At 43.2% G+C, this 19,910-nt stretch overlaps 1 protein-coding gene across 1 annotated transcript in view; it reads left to right on the top strand.

Moving 5' to 3' along the window:
* Positions 1-18,478, top strand: part of DNAH6 (dynein axonemal heavy chain 6) — a 261,696-nt gene extending 243,218 nt beyond the window's left edge. Inside the window, exons 71-77 of the mRNA XM_058550814.1 lie at positions 2,599-2,728; positions 5,335-5,462; positions 8,940-9,125; positions 9,648-9,720; positions 10,554-10,705; positions 14,653-14,875; positions 18,200-18,478. Coding sequence (XP_058406797.1) covers positions 2,599-2,728; positions 5,335-5,462; positions 8,940-9,125; positions 9,648-9,720; positions 10,554-10,705; positions 14,653-14,875; positions 18,200-18,303 — 996 coding nt within the window. The 3' untranslated portion in view covers positions 18,304-18,478. The remainder of the gene's footprint in view (positions 1-2,598; positions 2,729-5,334; positions 5,463-8,939; positions 9,126-9,647; positions 9,721-10,553; positions 10,706-14,652; positions 14,876-18,199) is intronic.
* Positions 18,479-19,910: the final 1,432 nt, after the last annotated feature.

The raw sequence follows: 19,910 nt of genomic DNA, 5'->3' as shown, positions 1-19,910 counted from the left end.
ATTAACTCAAAATGAATCAAAGACGTAAATGTAGGAGCAAAACAATAAAACTCAGAAGAAAACAGGACAAAAGCTTTACAATATTGGATTTGGCAATGATTTCTTGGAAATGACATGAAAGGCAGAGGCGACAAAAGAAAAAATAGACAAATTGGACTTCATGAAAATTTAAAAAATTTGTGCATCAAAAGACACTATCAACAGAGAAAAAAGGCAACCTACAGAATGGGAGAAAATATTTGCAAATCATATACCTGATAAGGGATTAATACCCAGAATATATAGAGAACTCCTAAAATTCAACAACAAAAACACAACCCGGTTCAAAAATGGGCAAAGGACTTAAATAGACGTTTCTGCAAAGAAGATATACAAATGGCCAATAAGCACATGAAAAGATGCTCAACATCACTAATCATTAGGGAAATACAAATCAAAACTACAGTGAGATACCACATCAGACCCATTAAGATGGCTACTATCAAAATAATAGAAAACAACAAATGTTGGCAAGGATATGGAGAAATTGGCACCCTTGTGCACTGTTGGTGGGAATGTAAAATGAATGGTACAGCCCCTGTGCAAAACAGTATGTCGATTCCTCAAAAAATTAAAAATAGAATTACCATATGATCCAGCAATCCCACTTCTGGGTATAGACCCAAAAGAACTGAAAGCAGGGACAAGAACAGGTATTTGTGCACCCATGTTCATAGCAGCATCATTCACAATAGCTAAAACATAGAAGCAACCCAAGTGTCCATCAGTGGATAAATGGATAAGGAAAAAATGTGTATACATACAATGGAATATTATCCAGCCCTAAAAAGGAAGGAAATTCTGCAATATGCTACAACATAGGTAAACCTTGAGGATATGCTGCTAAGTGAAATAAGCCAGCCATGTAAAGAAAAATACTGTATAATTCCTCTTGTATGAGGTAGAGTAGTCAAAATCATAAAGACAGAAAGTAGAATGGTGGTTGCCAGGGGCTGGGGAGAGGGTAAATGAGATATTGTTTAACGGGTATAGAGTTTCAGTTTTACAAGATGGAAAGAGTTATGGATTATGGAGATGGATGGTGGTGATGGTTGCACAACATTATTGGTGTATTTAATACCACTGAACTATATACTTAAAAATAGTTAAGATGGCAAATTTTACATTATGTGTATTTTACCACAAAAAATGGAAAAAAAAATTAATTATCCTTATTATAGGATCGTCTCCCATACATCAGTAATAAAAAATACAAAAATCAAAATGTGTAAAATACATGAATAACTTATAAAGATGTAATACAGATGGCCAAAGAACACAGTTTTAGCGTTTAACTCTGCTAATCCTGAAAGCGGAAAACAATGAGAAACTATTTTTCACCTATTAAATTTGAAAAGATTTTTTAAGCAATGATATTAATTCTTACAAAGACACAGAAAGATAGGTCCTCTGATATACTATTGTTGGGAATGTAAATTGATACAATGTTTTTAGAAATCAGTGTAGTAATACTCAGTTTTAAAATATTCCTTTGATAATATATCATTTAAAGAATTTCAAAGATAGTGACTGAAATTCATATACAGATATTCTATTCACAGACTTCTATAAAATCTAAAAACTAGAAATGTTCAAAACAGTAGATAAACAACTATATTAATTATGGTGCATTCATATCACCAAGTATCATACAATCACTTAAAACATGATTCATGAAGATTTTTCAGTGATATGAGAAAATGTTCATGAAATTGAAAAAGAATGAATATTACATAAATTGTATGGACTCAATTTTTTTTTTTTTGTGAGGAAGATCGGCCCTGAGCTAACATCTGCCAATCCTCCTCTTTTTTGCTGAGGAAGACTGGCCCTGGGCTAACATCCATGCCCATCTTCCTCCACTTTATATGGGACGCCGCCACAGCATGGCTTGCCAAGCAGTGCGTCAGTGCACGCCCAGGATCCAAACCAACAAACCCCAGGCCGCCGCGGAGGAGCGCACGCACTTAACCGCTTACGCCACCTGGCCGGCCCCAAAATTTTTTAAATTATATGCACATATATACAGAAAACGTCCAAGTGGAGGTAAACTAAAGTTATAATTATATCTCTGATCATGAATATTTTTTCTTTATACTTTTCTGTGTTTTCTAAATTTTCTATAATAAGCCATAATATTTTTCTAATTAAGAAAAATGTTATTTAAATAAAAGTATGTTTTAAAACTGCATTCTCATTATTTTTTCTGCATTTTTATAACTGCCTTTTAAATGATTAGCTAAAAAAATTTTGACCATATTTTATTGTGGTAAAATATATATAACAAAATTTACCATTTTAATCATTTTTAAGTGTACAGTTGATTGGCATTAAGTACATTCATATTCTTGTTCAACCAAAAATTTTTAAGTATAACACTGACAACTGTGTACTGTGCATTTCCAATGAGCGCATTTTACCAACTCTGTCTTTAACATAAAAAATAAAATTTCCTTGTTTTTGACAACTGGCATTATTTCTGTAAGTAAACTATATGTGCTGCAAATTATTTTCTGAGACTTTGAGTCTTCACTGTTGTGTCTCTTCCCACCATTATAGTACAAAGAGACCAACACTTTAATCAACACCATACTGGAGATTCAGCCAAGGTCATCTGCTGGGGGAGAGGGAAAAAGCAATGATGAAATTGTACAAGAACTTGTTGCTTCTGTCCGGACCAGAGTTCCAGGTAATAAATAATTCCTGGCATCTGTATATAATGAGACTTTTAGGAATAAACTCAGAGAGTTGAGTGATAAGCAAGTGTCCAAATTTGCTTATTACGTAGACTTTTCTTTACGTAGAGAGCTCTTCTGATGTGGAGCTCTCCATTTACAGCCTAGAAGCTACAGCACCTCGACATCTCAACTGCCAGGAGCATTAGGGCAAGCTGGTTTCCAGCCCAGTGTAACGTGAACCAGACTTTTTCCTGAGCTTCCTATTGTGTCTAGACCTGAGGTGTACAAGACAGTAGCCACTAGCCACATGTGACTACTTAAATTTAAATTAAATAAAATTTAAAATTCATTTCTCAATTGCACTAGCCACATTTCAAGTACTGCCATATTGAACAACACAGAGAACATTTTAATTGTTATTAAATGTGCTATTAGTCTGCTTAGAATCCACTTCATTTCTTTTTCTGTCCGTTTAAGAGAAATGGCTAAATTTCACTTTGTTTTCTGGAGCGTTAGGGAATCTTCCTGAATGATCACAGAGATCTACTTTCACACTTTTCTTAGAGTGACTTAGATTTAGATTTCTTAGTCTATTGTAAAAGTAAACCGTTTCTCTCCCTACTCACAACACTTCTGACACCAAATATGTGGAGTGTTCCCTCATATTAAGCAATTCTCCAACACTCTTGACACCAACTGGGTGTTCTACAATTCAATTCTGACACTATCTATCTGGAGTTAGCACAGACCCCACAGATTAAGGGCTCAGTCCCACAAGACTGCCCCCCACCTCAGATGCCAATCACAAGTCTCAGGTTGTGACCTGCACGTCTGAAGACCGGCTCTAAATCAAGGGTTCCCACAACCCCCTTCTCGCGTTCAGTAATTTGCTAGAACAGCTCACAGAACTCAGAGAAACAGTTATGTATATTTACCAGTTTATTTTAAAGGATAAAGATCAACAGCCAGATGAAGAGGAACATAGGGCAAGGTCCAGAAGGGTCCCGAGTGCAGGGGCTTCTGGTCCATGGAGTCAGGGTGCACCACCCTCCCGGCACGTGGATGTGTTTACCAACCCAGACTCTCTCCCAACCCCTTCCTTTAGGGGTTTTATGGAGACTTCATTACATAAGCCTATGATTGATTAAATCATTGGCCACTAATGATTAACTCAACCCCCAGCCCCTCTCCCAGCCCAGGAGGTCGGAGGGTCTAGCTAAAAGTTCCAACTCTCTAATCACATGGTTGGTTCCCCTGACAACTAGCCCCCATCCTTAGGAGCTTTCCAAAAGTCACCTCATTAACATAAACTCAAGTGTGATCAGAAGGGGCTTATTTTGAATAATAAAAGACGAGCCTTTCACCTTTATTGCTCAGGAGCTATTTCAGGAGCCTGGGTGAAAAACCAAATATTATAAAAAATGATGCTCCTTTCACTCTTATCACTTAGGAAGTTACAGTGGTTTTAGGAGCTCTGCCAGGAGCCAGGGACAAAGACCAAAATATATATTTCTTATTTTTATCACAGTATCACAGACTGAGTCTTGCCAAGACTCTTAAGGCCCCCAGAAGAAAGGGGCCTGTGGGATCTCAGAAGCCAGTTACCTCCCTCTTAAAACAGGCCCTCAAAAGAATGTCTACTTGAGTAGAATGTTCCGTTGATGTTGAAGCAAATGAGTTCTTTTAGGAAGCAATTTTTAATAAAAAATAAGATGGAGGGGTAGGTGGGAAAGGGATGAGATGGCTGGGTGGCTGGAGAGACAGTGTACTTGTTACTTAGAGTCCCGTTGACATCTGGGAGGTGTTTCTCTCCAAGCTTCATTCAGCTTGTACTTGTACTGTGAAATGATAAGCGATGCCATCTGCTGAGACTGAGGGGGCAGAGACGCAATTAGCTCAACAAGAGAACTGAGGGTCTGGAATGGCCCTGAGGGGAATGAGAGAAGGGGAAGAGCAGGGACAGGGAACCGTAGCACTGCGGACGGGCAAGAGGTTGGACTAACCCGCACTGCTGTGTGATTCTTCTACAGCAGCCGAAATGTGAGTGGTTAAGAAGGAGTTTGGTATCTGTATTTCAAAGCCATTTGTTTGCTATGCTTTACTCAGATATGCAAGGAAAATGCAGTTCCTTCACTTTTTGTAGATTATATGAGCCTCCATTTGCTGGATTGTAGGAAAAAAGAAGAGCAAAATTTCTGATCCAGATTGAACCATGGGCCTGTTTAATAATTCAGGCAGGCCCTTTGAATAATGCTCAGTAACTTGGAATAAATGCTAAGTCTCTGTCCTCTCTCAGTCACCCACCCCCAACCCCTCCTCCTCTAGATGCAAAGCAGGTGTGCAGGGAAAAGTGAGGCTTACATACCTGCATGGCAGAAGAGAAGACTCAGGGCCCCTGGCACCTCTGGTTTCAGGGATGTCCCCAATCTACTGGGTAGCTGCTTGTCCTGCTAGCATTTGCCACTGAAGTCTGCATGGCCTGACTCCCATTCAGCCTAGGCCCAGGCACAAGAGAAGTTGGCTTTAAGAGAGGTTAGGATAAGTGCATTACAATAGCAATGTATGAAGACAGAAATCAATGATAATTGATCTGAGGAATCAGCTGTGTGTGTTTCAGAAAAACTAGAAATGGAGGGTGCTTCTGAGAGCCTTTTCGTCAAGGATCCTCAAGGACGCCTTAACTCCTTGACCACCGTTCTCGGACAAGAGGTGGACCGGTTTAACAGCCTGCTGAAGTTAATACATGTATGAGCACTCACTGCGGTCATTGCTATGGGATATCAAAGCTTTGTGGAGAACTGTCTGATAATACGAATTTTCCATTCCCATCACTTCAACATTTCCATTTAGATATGCTGACAACTCTTCAACCCCAACTTGTCTGAAACTGAGTTTACCCTCCTCTAACAAGGCTGTGTTCCCTTTCTCTACTAATGGCTTAGTCAATACGTGACATCTTCAGTCTCCTCATTATCCTAACTTACACTCTTATAATTACCATCGACTCTCTAGAAATTTGATCAGGCACCTAAGCACTCAATTAAGAGAGATTCAGTGCTTGTTCCCAATGTCTAGTTTGCATCCAATAACGTAGTCTTTATGAAGACTATGAAAACCAGAGTTTCTCGGAACGTGGGCCACAGAACACCTGCATGAGAATTCGCTATGCTGCATGTTCAAAATGTAGATTCCCTGATCCCACTCCAGATCTAATGAGTTAGAATTCCTTGAGGTAGAGCCTGGAAATATGAATTTTAAATAAACTCCACCAGATGATTTCAATGCAACTAAAATTTGAGAACAACTATTTGGTCCTTTGCCTCATGCTCAGGAATGCTTTCTCTCTGGATGGCCTTGAGTTATAATGATGGCTAAAGGCCTTCCTTGTTTCTCCATGCCTAACTTTGATAAGGGAAACACAAAACCTATTAGAGACCAAATATTGAGCATTAACAGGAAGACTTTTACTGTTACTGCCAAGCAAGAACCAAATACCTGGCACAGAGTCCAGGCTCAGTAGTAAGACTGGAGAGGACAGCTGGGGTCAATCTTTCAAAGCCAAAGACTGTCTGTCCCCTGTTAGGAAAACAAAGTCTCTGAATGTTGCTGGTTAGCTGGCAATACCTATGTTTGTGTGTTAGGGGGACACTGGGTCAGCTGACTATATGAAGTCCTCACCGCGGGACTAAGGCATCTGGTCAGATATACATCAGTGTCAGCAGGCCAGGTAGCCAGGTCAGGGCTTATCGCCTTCTATAGAGAATGAATCAGGGTACAGATTAAGCTTCTGTGATAAAGACCCCCAAAGACAGCGGCCAAAACAAGATAGAAATTCACTTCTCTCTCAGCTAACAGCCAGAGGAGGCCCTGCCTAGGGCAGGTAGTTAATCTTGCTTTGTGAGCTCATCCAGGGGTCCCAGCTGCAGGGGTGGCTCTTCTAGCCTTAACAGGTAGCTTCCAGCTCTGGGTCTAAGGTGGCTGCTCCAGTTGGCCCTTTTTGCCAGTCAGTGGGATGAGGAAAGCAGACGGCCGAGGGAAAGCAGCTGCCTCATAAAAATGTGATCCAGAAGTTGCATACATCATTTCTTCTTGTATCCCATTAGCCAAAACTTAGTCACATGGCCACACTCGAGCTGCAAGAGTGGCTGGGAAATATAGTCTCAGGGTGGATTGCCCTGTGCCCGGCTAAAACTAAGGGGGTACTATTATTCAAAGGAAGAAGAGGAGATGGATGCTGCTCATCTCTTGCCTCGTCCACATCTTGACCTTTCACCTACTTGAAGATAGACAAGTCCCAATGTCAATTCCTCCATAAAATCTTCCTGGAACACCAGCCCTTCCCTCCACCACCAGATGACTTAGGAGCCCCTCCTCAGGCTCCATCATTTCAGATGTCTGTCTCTCTCACTGTACCTACCACTTTGTTTTGTAATTACCCCTCCATGAGTATGGCTCCGACAATAGAAAATGAACTTCTTGAAGAAAAGGGGGCTGGTATATTACTCGTCTGTTTCTCTAGTGCCTGACACATACTAAATATCCTAGGAATATTTGAATGTGCAAGTGAACAAATGTGGCTCTCAGGTCTCTCTGTGGTCATTTCTTGTGGTCAAACAATAATGTCCCCTGATAATGGCAGCATTCACCTAATGGAAGTAGAAGGGGGCGGCGTCCAGGGAGAGGCAGCCAGTGAGGCAATCAGGAATCACGGCAGAGCATTCCCACTGAGGGAGGGGTGGTGGCCACCACTGCGTGCTGGGCCTGCACCAGAGCTCTTCCTCATCCTGACCTCTGCCTAGTCCTGCCCTGGCTCTGTCCCAGCCTTGCCTTCACCTCCCCCAGGGAACAGCAGGGCAGCACCATGGTGGCAATAAGAAAGGCAGCCGCTTGCAGGGCCTGGGGGCAGCCCTCTTGGTGAGCTCACTGGCCTCCAGATCATTACAGAACTGTGAGTCAGGGCAGTTCCTGGGAGAGATGAAGCCACCCTGTTATTCAGGCCTCTAGCCATAGGAGAGAACATTTTGAGGTGCGCTTTCTCCCACTGAACACATCTGTCTGTTAGCTGCCTCCTCCGCAGAGTCGGCTGCAATGCGACCTCTGTCTACTTTAGGCAGACCTAGAAGGCACTAGCAGCCTGATCCTCCATCTCTCCCACTTAAGTCTTCTCCCTGCATGTTAGACAAATCTTCTGCTACCTTTTTCCATTCCTGGTGTCTATAGTAGAGCACTGTTTCAGCTCTGGCCGAGGGCCTCCTTGCTGTACTCTGCCGTAAATGGTTCCTCAGATCCTAAGGGTAAATCTAATTAAAACTCTTCTTTTTTATATCACTGCCTCTTATGAAAAGAGACAGGGGGAGAGAAATAACTCTATGAAGGAGCAGAAGGATAACTAGCCTTGTTTCATCCACATACTGCCTATCTCTAGCACTGTGTGTGTGGTCCTGGGATTTATTTTGTTTTTTAATCAACATAAATTTGGTCTCTAACATCTTCCTATAATATTTTCCCAATACATGGCAGTACTTTTCACAAAAGTGGAACCCATGAGGGCCATGCCAATCTACATGCCCCACCTTCACCTTTGGCCAGGTGGCAAATTTGGCCCTGTACTTCCCAAGGCTGCTGCTGGCCCAGCATCTCCCAGGACTACTGCCTGCCTGTATCTTTTGTGGAGGTGAGGGGTATGTCTTAAGAAGTGTCTCCAATGCAAGGAGACTCTCTGGTATCAGCTGAAAGATTGGTCGAATCTAAGAATCTCCCCTTTCTGCTATAACTCCTGGGACTGCAGGCACCCCCTGGGCAGAGTTGGCCAGTGGCATGAGGTAGTTCCCATGTCCTCAGCCCTCCTCCATGGTTCCCAAATCACTAACCATCAGGCCCATTCTTCCTTTGGCCTGGAAGAGAGCTGGACAGTGGCATTTCTCAAAACTATTTCTCTAGGCTTCTGGGGACATTTCCACTCCTTCCCTTCTTTCCACTTGACTGGATTCTTCCATTAACTGCCTGAACTACCCCCCACCCTCAGGTCTTACACTCCATGGTCACGTATTATAAAAATGCATGAAAGATTGGGGGGTCTGGCCTAACAGACAGTGTGCAGAGAGGATGGAACCCAGCAAGCAGGCCTTTCAGCCCAAGGCAGTACCTACCACCACAATTTAGTGTCATTACCACTTGATAATTAAATCTGTGAAGGGCACCAACCGTTGTTTGTTCTTTCAGACTTCTCTAGGAACACTCAACAAAGCCATTGCTGGACTTGTGGTGATGTCTGAAGAAATGGAAAAGGTGTATAACAGTTTCCTCAACAACCAGGTTCCCTCTCTGTGGTCCAACACAGCCTACCCTTCCCTGAAGCCACTAGGATCGTGGGTCAAAGACCTTATTCTGAGGACGTCATTCGTGGACGTAAGAAAATGCACTTCTTTGGGGTTTGAGGTCCTTGAGGTCCTTAGGAAGCCCTAGCTAACTGAAATATCAACAACCTTTGAGGGATCATGTGTGCCCAAAGAAAAGGAAACTTCCAGAATGGCATCACTTTAAGTCTTATGCAGATTATAATGGAATTTGCCCTAGGTCCTTATCCCCACACGCCACTTTAATTCCAGGCCATCCTTGGAGTTTCAGATCTAGTTCATGGGACCCCACTGTGCAGTACAGAACCAGTGTGAAATGAGTCCAGACTGCCAGGTGTGACCTTGCTGCCATCTCCCTCTTCTATACTCTCTGTAATAACCAGGTTCTGGGTGTGTGGTCAGGCTAGTGGGTGAGGAAGCGGGACAGGGCTGGCAGTAAGAATGGGGCTAGTGACTATCTCAGGACTGGATCAGATTCTGCCTCCTGAGAGACTCTCCAAAATACAACTTTGATTTAAATGACAAACTCTACCTCAGAAAAACAGTACATTACGGTGTTATGTTTCTCCTTTAGTTGTGGCTCAAAAGAGGACAGCCTAAGTCCTTCTGGATCTCTGGTTTCTTCTTTCCTCAAGGATTTTTAACAGGTACCAGTGCTTTCCCTAGAAAAATCCCAGGAAAGATCATGATTTGTTATATGCTGGGTTTCTAGGAACTGGGAAAATGGCATGGCTGCTAATAGCCTAACCATGGGGCTATTGACTATAGGGCAGTCCAATAAAGCCCTGCTCTTCCTCGCTTGCTGGGGAAAAGGATGGCGGAAATAGCAGATGTTCCCCCACAACCTAATCCCTGCCCCTCTGAGGTGGCACAAGGGCAAACACTGCTGCCCCTGTGAACACACAGTGTGTCCCAATTCCCCATGTGACCCCTGCTCAAGGACACCACCTGCTCTCCACCTGCTCCGGCCCCAACTCTGAGCAGCTTCCTTCCCTCTAAAAAATACTCTCGATGGCCCTCCAGCAGCCCTCGGGCCTCGGCCCTTGGGGATTCTGGCTAGGGAGCCCCAGAGGGGGCCAGGGCCTCTGGGCTACTAGATGCTAATTACCCGAGCCCTTAATCTGTCTCATTCTGAATCCCTAATAAACAGCCCATACAAGACAAGCTGAGCAAGATTCTAAAGTTGGGGAGATTGGGCTCTGACACCCTCACTGGCAGAGCAGTGCACTTCAGATTTGACCTTCCCTCTCTTTCCAGCCAAGACCAAAATTTGTATCTGCCTTGACTCCAACCCTCCCAACATCCCCCACAGGCTTCCTGTCTCTGTGAACTAATTCAGATAAGGTGTTAATGGTTGGGTCTTCTCCATGGAAAAGCAGCTCTCTAATGCTAGAGCGGCCTGGTTGGGATGAGTGGGGGCTGTGTCTAAGCAGTAGCAGTCTTGTTTGGAGGACCCAGCTTTCTGGCTTTATATTTACAGGAACTCTTCAAAATCATGCTCGGAAATACAATTTGCCTATAGACGAGCTGAGTTTCAAGTACAACGTGATTCCTACCTATCGGGATCAAGCTGCAGTTATAGAGGCAGCCAAGACAGTACAGTTTGGACAAGAACTGCCCATGGACGTGGAGGTATTGTCCCCCTGACTATTGTTACAGCAAAACAGCTTCTGTCCCACTGTCATTCAATATCTCAGCCAACCTCCCCTGCCCTCCTCCCCTACTGCCTCCCAGAGGGGCAGGATGGGACTCACACCGCCAAGACAAGCTCCCCAGTTAGCAATAACTAGATAAGAACTGCCTAAATTAGTCTGATTTGTAGAAGTATTTTTTAAAGCAATACTTTTTTATTTCTTTAGATACTTATTTGGTTCTAAACCCAGTTTCAACGTGGGGTGGGGGTTTCCACAGCAACACACAATTCTTGGACACCAGCTGCATGTCCTACAATTCAACTCAATTCTGACACTATCTACCCAGAGATAGCATCAGATCCCATAGGTTAAGGGTTCAGTCCTACAAGACTGCCACCCTCTCACCCCCCACACCAAAACTATAAGTCAGAGGTTATAGTTCCCCACAACTCCCTCCTAGGGTTCAATTAATTTGATAGAGTGGCTCACAAAACTCAGAGAAACTTTTTACTTACTAGAGTGCCAGTTTATTATAAAAGGATATAACTTAGGAATAGGAAGATGGAAGAGATCCATAGGGCAAGGTATGGGAAAAGGGGCATAGAGCTTCCATGCTCTCCAGGCATGCCACTCTCCCCAAATCTCCACGTGTTCACCAACCCACAGCTCTCCAAACCCCATCCTTTTGGGTTTTTCTGGAGGCTTCATTACATAGGCATGATTTATTAAATCATTGACCATTGGTGATTGAACTCAATCTCCAGCTCCTCTCCTCTCCCCAGAGGTCAGAGGGTGGGACTGAAAGTTCCAACCCTCCAGTCACATGGATGGTTCCACTGGCAACCAGCCCCCATCTTTAGGTGCCTTCCAAACATAACAAAACACACCTTGCTCACGCTCAACACTTAGGAAATTCCAAGGGTTTTGTGAGTCAGGAACCACAGAGGAAGACTCAATATATATGACAAATATATTTTACTCATTTGAATGACCAAATATATATTTTTCTTATTAATCACCATATCGCAGATACCTACAGTAACTTTCTCCTTGTGGAGGCACTATAGCAAGAGGTTAAAAGCAAGAGTTTCAGAATCAGGCAGGCCTGCATTTAAATTCTGACTCTCCCCCTCGCCAGCTGTGTGTGCTAGAGCAATTACTAACATGTCTGCACCACAGTGTTCTCATCTGTAAATGGGGCTGATGCCACTCACCTCAGAGTTGTGGTGCAGTGTAAATGAAACTGCAGATGTCACATGACCAGCTCATGGTGTGCCCATAATAAAAAACTGTTATTATCGGCTGAATTTATCTGTGTCATTCATTCAGCTGTCTCCTAGCAGAATTCATATGCTAACTTCATATATTACATAACTAATAGGAATGCACTAAGGAAGCAGTTTAAACTCTTTGCTTGCATAGTTTACTCCCCCTAGAGCAGAGGTTCTCAACATGTGGTCCCCAGACCAGCAGCATCAGCATCACCGGAGAACTTATTAGAAATGCAAATTCCAAGGACTCATTCCAGACCTACTGAATCAGAAACTCTGGCCTGGGACCCAGAAATCTGTACTTTACCAAGTCCTACAGGAGGTTCTTAGCCCACTAAAGTTTGAGAATCACTGCTCTAGAATATCAGCAATTCTCAACCTGATTGCAGGTTAGAATCACCTGTAGTACTTTTAAAAAATCCCAATGCCCAGGCCACACCCCAATTACATCAGAATCACCCCAATTACATCAGGTATCATTACTTTTTAAAGTTCCCCTAGTGATTCCAGTATACGGCCAGGGATGAGAAACACCACTGCCCGTCTGAGCTGCCCAGCTTAGATGCGCTGAGATATTGATGGGGGAGGGGAGCCTCTACCTCAAAGCACCTGTCCACCCCATGGGCCTTATAAATATAGTTTTCTATATGTGCTATGAAATCAAAGGTCTGCTCCAGATTGCTCCTGCCAATAAAAGATTCACACTAGCCAATCAGTGTAGTTAGGGTTGAGTGGCTTTTACTAAACTTTCCTTAAAATATCATGGTATTAGTAGGAATTGCTCCTGGGTCATTCTGTCAGTATCCACCCCACTCAGATCTGCCTGATCTACTCTTTGTTCTGATTAGCAGAAACACACACAGATGATATTGATCCCATAATCATTGCTTACTCTATGAAATACCGTAACCCCATGTCTCTTAATTGCCTGTATGATAAAATGACACTAAAAAAGCTTACGTCTTTAAGGAAATTTGTTTTAGCATCAAAATATTTTTAAAGGTAAGAGGAAAATAAATTTAGAGATGCACTCCTCATTATTTTGAGAGCCCTGTTAGTCAGGAGGGTGTCCCAGGCCCATGTCAGGAATAACTGAGGCTACAGGAGGGCAGAACTCCACCCAGGAATGGCAGGCCTCACTGACGCCTTCCAGGATGTTGGCCCTGCTCTGTGCCTGGCATGCTGTATCTGCCACACAGGCTGACTCTGAAGGACAGAAGTTTACAGTGACTCCCGGGGCCTCTGTCCCTCCACCCCACCCCCATTCACACCACATCCACGTGGGTCATGTGCACTGAGCCATGACAATGCCTTAGAATCTCTGCCCTCTGTGGAGACCTCAGATTGTATAGCTGGCCCGTCTCCTGGTCCTCCCAGCAAATGTCTGTTAAGAGACTGTGTTCAGACAGCTCTAGGTCTGTTACACACAAGCAAGGCCACTGTTAGCCCATTTGCTGCCTTTCTGCAGTTCAGGACAAGTCACTCCCTCTGGGTGGATGCCCAGGTGGCTCCTATATATGGCTTGGCAAGTGGATAGCAGGGAGGTTTCAGCCTCTACTCAGGCAAATGCACACAAGCGTACATAGCAGCCCCCAAAACAGGAAGGCCCACAGCACCCAAGAGACAAAGTTCAGGACACCAGAAAGTCAAGACCAGCCAAAAAGAGCTTACCGTCCTTTTATTCCCTATAAAATACTTAGGTCCACACTGGTTGGTCCTCTGCCCGCAGATGTGAAGCTCCAATTATCCAATTATCCAGTATTTGGCCCCAGACCTGACCAAATTCACTCAGTGTTTAAGGAAGGGTGACAAGCCCACAACGGGCAGCAATTGTACACCAGTGGTGACATCCAATCACAGGACATAGAAGGTAGAGTCTCTCTCTCACTCTCCCTCTCCCTCTTTCTCCTCTCTCTCTCCTTTAACAGAAACATTAAAAATCAAGCATAATTTCTTTAAAAAAAAAAAAGGAACTTCCCATAGTCACTCTGCAAACATTATTGCAGATATATAATCTGTCTGCTAGGAGGCCATCCAGATCCTTGAAAGACCTTGCCAAAATATAAAAGATAATCACAGCCCTCTTATCCCATCTGCTTCCCATGAGAAGGAAAAGGTCATAACATCATGATATTAGATAGTCTGAAGCCCATAAATGGGTTTCCCAGGGATAGCCCCTATTAGACGTCTTGGTGGAGTGTGAGATTTGGTGTCAAACTAAGAAGCAAGTTATTTTACCTTTTATTTTTTTATTATTATTTTTTTTTGTGAGGAAGACCAGCCCTAAGCTAACATCCAATACCAATCCTCCTCTTTTTTGCTGAGGAAGACTGGCCCTGGGCTAACATCCCCCATGCCCATCTTCCTCCACTTTATGTGGGACGCTGCCACAGCATGGCTTAACAAGCGGTGTGTCGGTGCACCCCCGGGATCCGAACTGGCTACCCTGGGCCGCTGCAGCAGAGCGCGCGCACTTAACCGCTTATGCCACCGGGCCGGCCCCTATTTTACCTTTTAGAGCCTCAGTCTTCTCCTCTCTAGAATGTGAGAAATAACAGCAATCTATAGAGTGGTTCTTAGAATTAACTGATGAGGATGTGAGACATAAGAGATCGCCCACAGCTGCTGATCCCCTTCTCCTCTTCTCACCTTTAAACTTCCGGGTATCTTTCAGTTGCCTTCTCCTGAGGATGGCGTTCTTGTTCATGGAATGTTCATGGATGCTTCTCGATGGGACAATAATGAGATGGTGATAGAAGATGCACTGCCCAGACAAATGAATCCAATGCTGCCTGTGGTGCATTTTGAACCTCAACAAAATTATGAGCCAAGCCCAACACTTTACCACTCCCCACTTTATAAAACAGGGGCCCGGGCGGGAACACTCTCAACCACAGGTGAGGATGTTCTACAACTGGTACAAATAATGACCCAACACAAACTACAGTCAAAGTCCAAACATGAAGCTGTAATGTGCAAAGGCAGATCTCGGGCCAATTAGCTAGGCTTAAGATGAGGCCACTTATAACATACAAATTTATAAATGCTGTAAATTCTGTTTCTTTGAATACTGAGTGTGGACTGATATTGTAAAACTAATGCTTGCTTCTGTTAGTCTAATGAGTAGAAAACAGTGTTTATTGAGCAGTGACTTCTAATTTTAAAGTGATGGACTAAGTAGACACAAAAATCTCTCTGTCTCTCACCAAATCCATTAAGACGCACCACAGAAAAGAGATTTAAGAATAAACTAATAAATGGAATGCCATGCTGCAAAAACGAAATCTGAATGGACCTGAAACTGAGATATAGCCCTGAAAAGAGAAATCAGATAGAAAGCAAGCCATTATCAACGATAAGTTGAATGCAGCCGGCTAAAGAGTGAACAAAAAGAATGAGCTGAGGAAGTCCTTCAAAATACTTCACAATGCAATTAAAAAAACTGACACTGTGGAAAACCAGAATTTCCAACATTTACTTAGTAGGCAATCTAGAAAGAGAAAGTAGAGAGAATGGAAGAGTGATAATATTTGAAAAAATAATGGCTGGTAATTTCCCAGAACTGAAGAAACACTTGAGTCCTCAGATTAAGAGATCTCACAAAGTTGTAGGGATGACTTCTAAAAACATAAACAAATAAACAATCAAATTTTAAAAAGAAACCTAGATATATCAAAGTGATACTTAATATTACCAGAGATAAAATACTCCAAGAGATAAAATGTATTAATATGCTGAAACTAAAATTCTAGAGAAGACAATCAGATTGACATCAAACAGTTCTCACTGTCCACAGTGCATATAAAAAGATAATAGAGAAACATCTTCAAAGGACTGAGGAAAAACAACTTTGAACCAGAACTGCAAATGCAACCAAATTACCATCCAAGAGAGAAGGTGTAATAAAGACAGTCTTGGACATACAAAGGCTCTGAATTAATCACCACTGACTCTCTAATTACAACACACACACTGAATTAAATCTTTAAAAGTTTGACCATAAAAACGATTTTAATAATAATTTGGAACTAAATTTACAAGTGATAGAAATATGGGATGGGGGCAGGGCAGAAAGAACTAAAAAAATTTTCTCATTTGAATGGAGAATATAGATACTGATAATAAATATTTATATTTCTAATAAAATCTGTAGTTAAAGTATGTTCTCTAAGGGTAACATACAGAATAAAACTAAAATAGACACTCGTATCACATGCCTTGATCTCCCACTCCCATGACAGATCTAAAAAAGTATTCACAGGTATTTTTTTAAATTAATAATGGTATGTACAAGTTTTTGTGTGGACATATGCTTTTATTTATCGTGGATAAATATCTAGGAGTGGAATGACTGGATCATAGTGGTAGGTATATGTTTAACTTTTTAAGAAACAGTTTTCCAAAGTGGCCATTTAACATTCCCACCAGCAGTGCATGAGGGTTCTAGTTCCTCTACATCCTCACCACCACTTAGTATGATTAATCTTTTTAATTTTAGATGATAGATGGATAATAGTGGTATCTCATTGTGGTTTTCATTTGCATTTCCCTAATAACTAATGCCATTGACCATCTTTTTCTTGTGATTATTTATATCTTCTCTGATGAAGTGTCTGTTCAAATCTTTTGCCCATTTTTTAATTGAGTCATTGTCTTATGATTGACTAAAATTCCAACAGGAACTCTGTCTTTCTGGCAAGAGGAACCAAGAAAAGGTAGTAATTAAAACAATGCTGCCCTGGCACAAGACTCAACAAATGGATCAAATGCACTAGAGAGCCCAGCAACACACTGTGCATATGTAGGAACTTGACATATAATAGCAGCATCATTTAAAATTGGTCAGGAACAGAGAACTTATTCCACAAATGGTGCTGGGACAACTGGTTATACCAAACTTAGATCCTTATCTCATATCACATACAAAAATTAAGATGGATGGATTCTATAGACTTAATCATCACTAAATTTTAAAATTATTAACCCTAATGAAATAATGGCTCTTAGTAATAATCAATGGCTGCTAATATCCCAAAAAAGAAAAGCAATCAGACATATGGTGCTTCCTAATGGAAGTACACAGCACCTATGAAGTATTCTTACCAAAAATCTCAAACTGAATGTGATCACACCTCTAACTCTAACTAGCACTTTACAAGGATAGAGGAACATGTTTAAAATTACCACAAAGATGCTGTCAGCAAAATACAGACTCTGAGAAACTTTACAGGACACACAGCCTGGTTTTTTCAACCAATATATTACAAGCGGGTGGCAAAAGGAACAGAGGCGGAAGCTACCAATTGAAAGAGATTTAAGAGAGACATCACTGTTGCAAGGTCTGAACCTTATTTGAATCCTGAATCAAACTAATGGTTAAATATATATATACACTGCATATGTACTATAAAATGTCACTCAAGCACCTGCCAAGGCACCATGTAGGAAATGGCATACAAAGGTAAGGAGGGAGGAGATACAGGCGTTCTCTGCTGGAAACACCACCACCTTCTCAACTTCCACACAGTTGGGGTTTGCTATGAATGAAGTGCCATAAATGCAACTCCCATCTTGAGGACAGGACCCTTCTTCTCACCCTGGTCCTGGCCCCCTCGCGCAGGCCCACAATGAAGAAACTACAAAAGTAACCTCTTAATCCTGATGTCCCAGAACGGAGAACAAAATACCTGTGATTGTGCTTAGTCATCTCAGGAGCCCCAGTGCCTAACTGCAGGGTGCAACAAAGGATGGATGGATGGATGGATGGATGGATGGATGGATGGATGGAGGATGGATGGATGGAAGATGGATGGATGGAGGATGGATGGATGGATGGATGGATGGATGGATGGATGGATGGACAAACGGACAAACAGATGGACGAATGAATGGATGCCCAACCTACCAACTGCATCCTGAGTCCCATTAAAAGCTCAGACCTGAATCCTACTAGTCCAATGTCCCCAGAGTCAAAGAGCAGAGAACTTGAAACATACTTCATAAGGTTACACAAAGTCTAAGCTGGACAGGTCCTAAAGGATCATTTGTTGTAACATCTTCATTTTATAGAGCATAAAACTGAAATCTGTACTATTTGCCCACCATCTTTAGAGGCAGAGTCTGGTCTGGAACCAAGGTGTCTTGACTCCTAGTACAGTGCTCTTGTATCAAGGGCTTCTTCTTTAACTAATGACCCTTTTTTTTCCTGTATCCTTAACTAGGTCATTCAACCAACTTCGTGGTGACCGTCCTTTTACCCTCCAAGCGGTCCAAAGACTACTGGATTGCCAAGGGATCAGCTTTGCTCTGCCAGCTGAATGAGTGAAAAGGTACCATCTGCTGAAAAAGAAGTGGGCCAGAGATCTTTCCTGATGGGGGAAAAAGATGCATAACTTATATGTGAGCAAAACAGTGTTACTTCTAATCTGGCTTAAGGGTAGTAAGTGTGGCTTTTATTTCTCCTATAACCTAAAATAAAGTGTCTAAGTTTTTCTTTCTGTTGGTAATTCAAGCCCTGATGTGAAAGCAGTGGGTTCAGTGCCCACCTCTCAAACCTGCTCCTCCTCCCCCATGTGAGAGCCAGGCAACTTCCACTCAGTAACCTGGGGGCTCCTAGGCAGAGTCAGAACCCAGCACTTTCTCATATGAAAGGCCTGGTATACACTTCAGTCACATGGCGCTGGTGCTTCCATTTCTAGACCAGATCAAGGCTCGGAGCCCAACTCATGGGAACCTGATGCAGTGTCGGCACCAACTGGGAGCCAACGAGCAGGATAACAAGACCTTGGCCCACGGTGCCAGTGCCTCCGCTCTGTGGGGCTGTGCTTCCACCAAAGTGCAGGCCGGGTACTGCCCCAGTGAGAGGAATTTTCTCCTTCCACTTGAGGATGATGCTGTGTGAAAACCGGCCAGGTCCTACCCAGGTGCATTTGAGCTCCTGCCCCCCAGTAGAGGTTGTTGGGTCAGTGCCAAGATGGAGCAACCACTGTGGCAAACTATTTTATGTCAGCCCTGCCAACGAGAGTCTGTCTGCTTCCTTGGCCATAACATGAGCCAAGAAACTGGGAACTGCCCAGCTAGGATATGGGCCTCTGGAGAAAGCCACACCACCCCTACAGAAAGTTGGAAGAACTAGGACAGCCACAGTAGTCTTACTCGCCCATTTTACCTCCACTTCCCCACCTTCATCCCCATACCCATCAAAGTTAAGAACAGACTGAAGTCACAGAGAAGCAGGGAGCACTTCTATTAGACTGAGTTCGGTGAAGGAATCAGAAACTACTGTTGGTGCTTCACACAGGAACAGGTGTTTACCAAGCCGTGGGAATGGCTACAGCTGCAGAAGGCAGAGGGCTGACATTAGGCACCACAGAAAGCTGCAGAAAACTGTACAACTCGCAACTACACCAGGCTCGTAAAGCAGATGACTAAACAGTGGGATGCAGGGCGAGCCTGGCCACTGCACAAACTTGTGTCTGCTGAAGCCTGCACATACCTGCCATCACTACTGAATAAAAAGGTCTTCTGCCCCCTCTGCCTTCTAAATCTCACATAACTGTATCTCATTAGGAGAATCTCAATCATAGCAGCAAGGGAATCCGGGAAAGTCTATCCTCCTACCCCTGCAATTCAGGGGGAGCAGAATGGAGCAGAGGGGGTGGACATGGATCCTGAGTGCCATCACCCCACCTTTCAGTGAGACGCCAAAGATCTTCTGGGCCCTGGAAATACTGAGAATAACCCCACAAGAAAGTCTCTGGAAAGGAAGGGAAGGCCACAGAGCTGCAAACCCAGGCAATCAAGCTTACCCTAAACTAGATTAGGAACAAACACATCTACTTCTTATCAGCCCCACCCAAGTCCTGGGCAGACCCTCTGGGTTGTGAGCTGCTCAGAGGCCCAGGAAGACCATAAGGAAATCTTGCCACAGGT

The sequence above is a fragment of the Diceros bicornis genome, chromosome 12, assembly GCF_020826845.1.
Source record: "Diceros bicornis minor isolate mBicDic1 chromosome 12, mDicBic1.mat.cur, whole genome shotgun sequence".
Lineage (NCBI taxonomy): Eukaryota > Metazoa > Chordata > Mammalia > Perissodactyla > Rhinocerotidae > Diceros > Diceros bicornis.
Note: the sequence above shows the minus strand (reverse complement) of the source record. Positions and strands in the feature narration are given on the sequence as shown.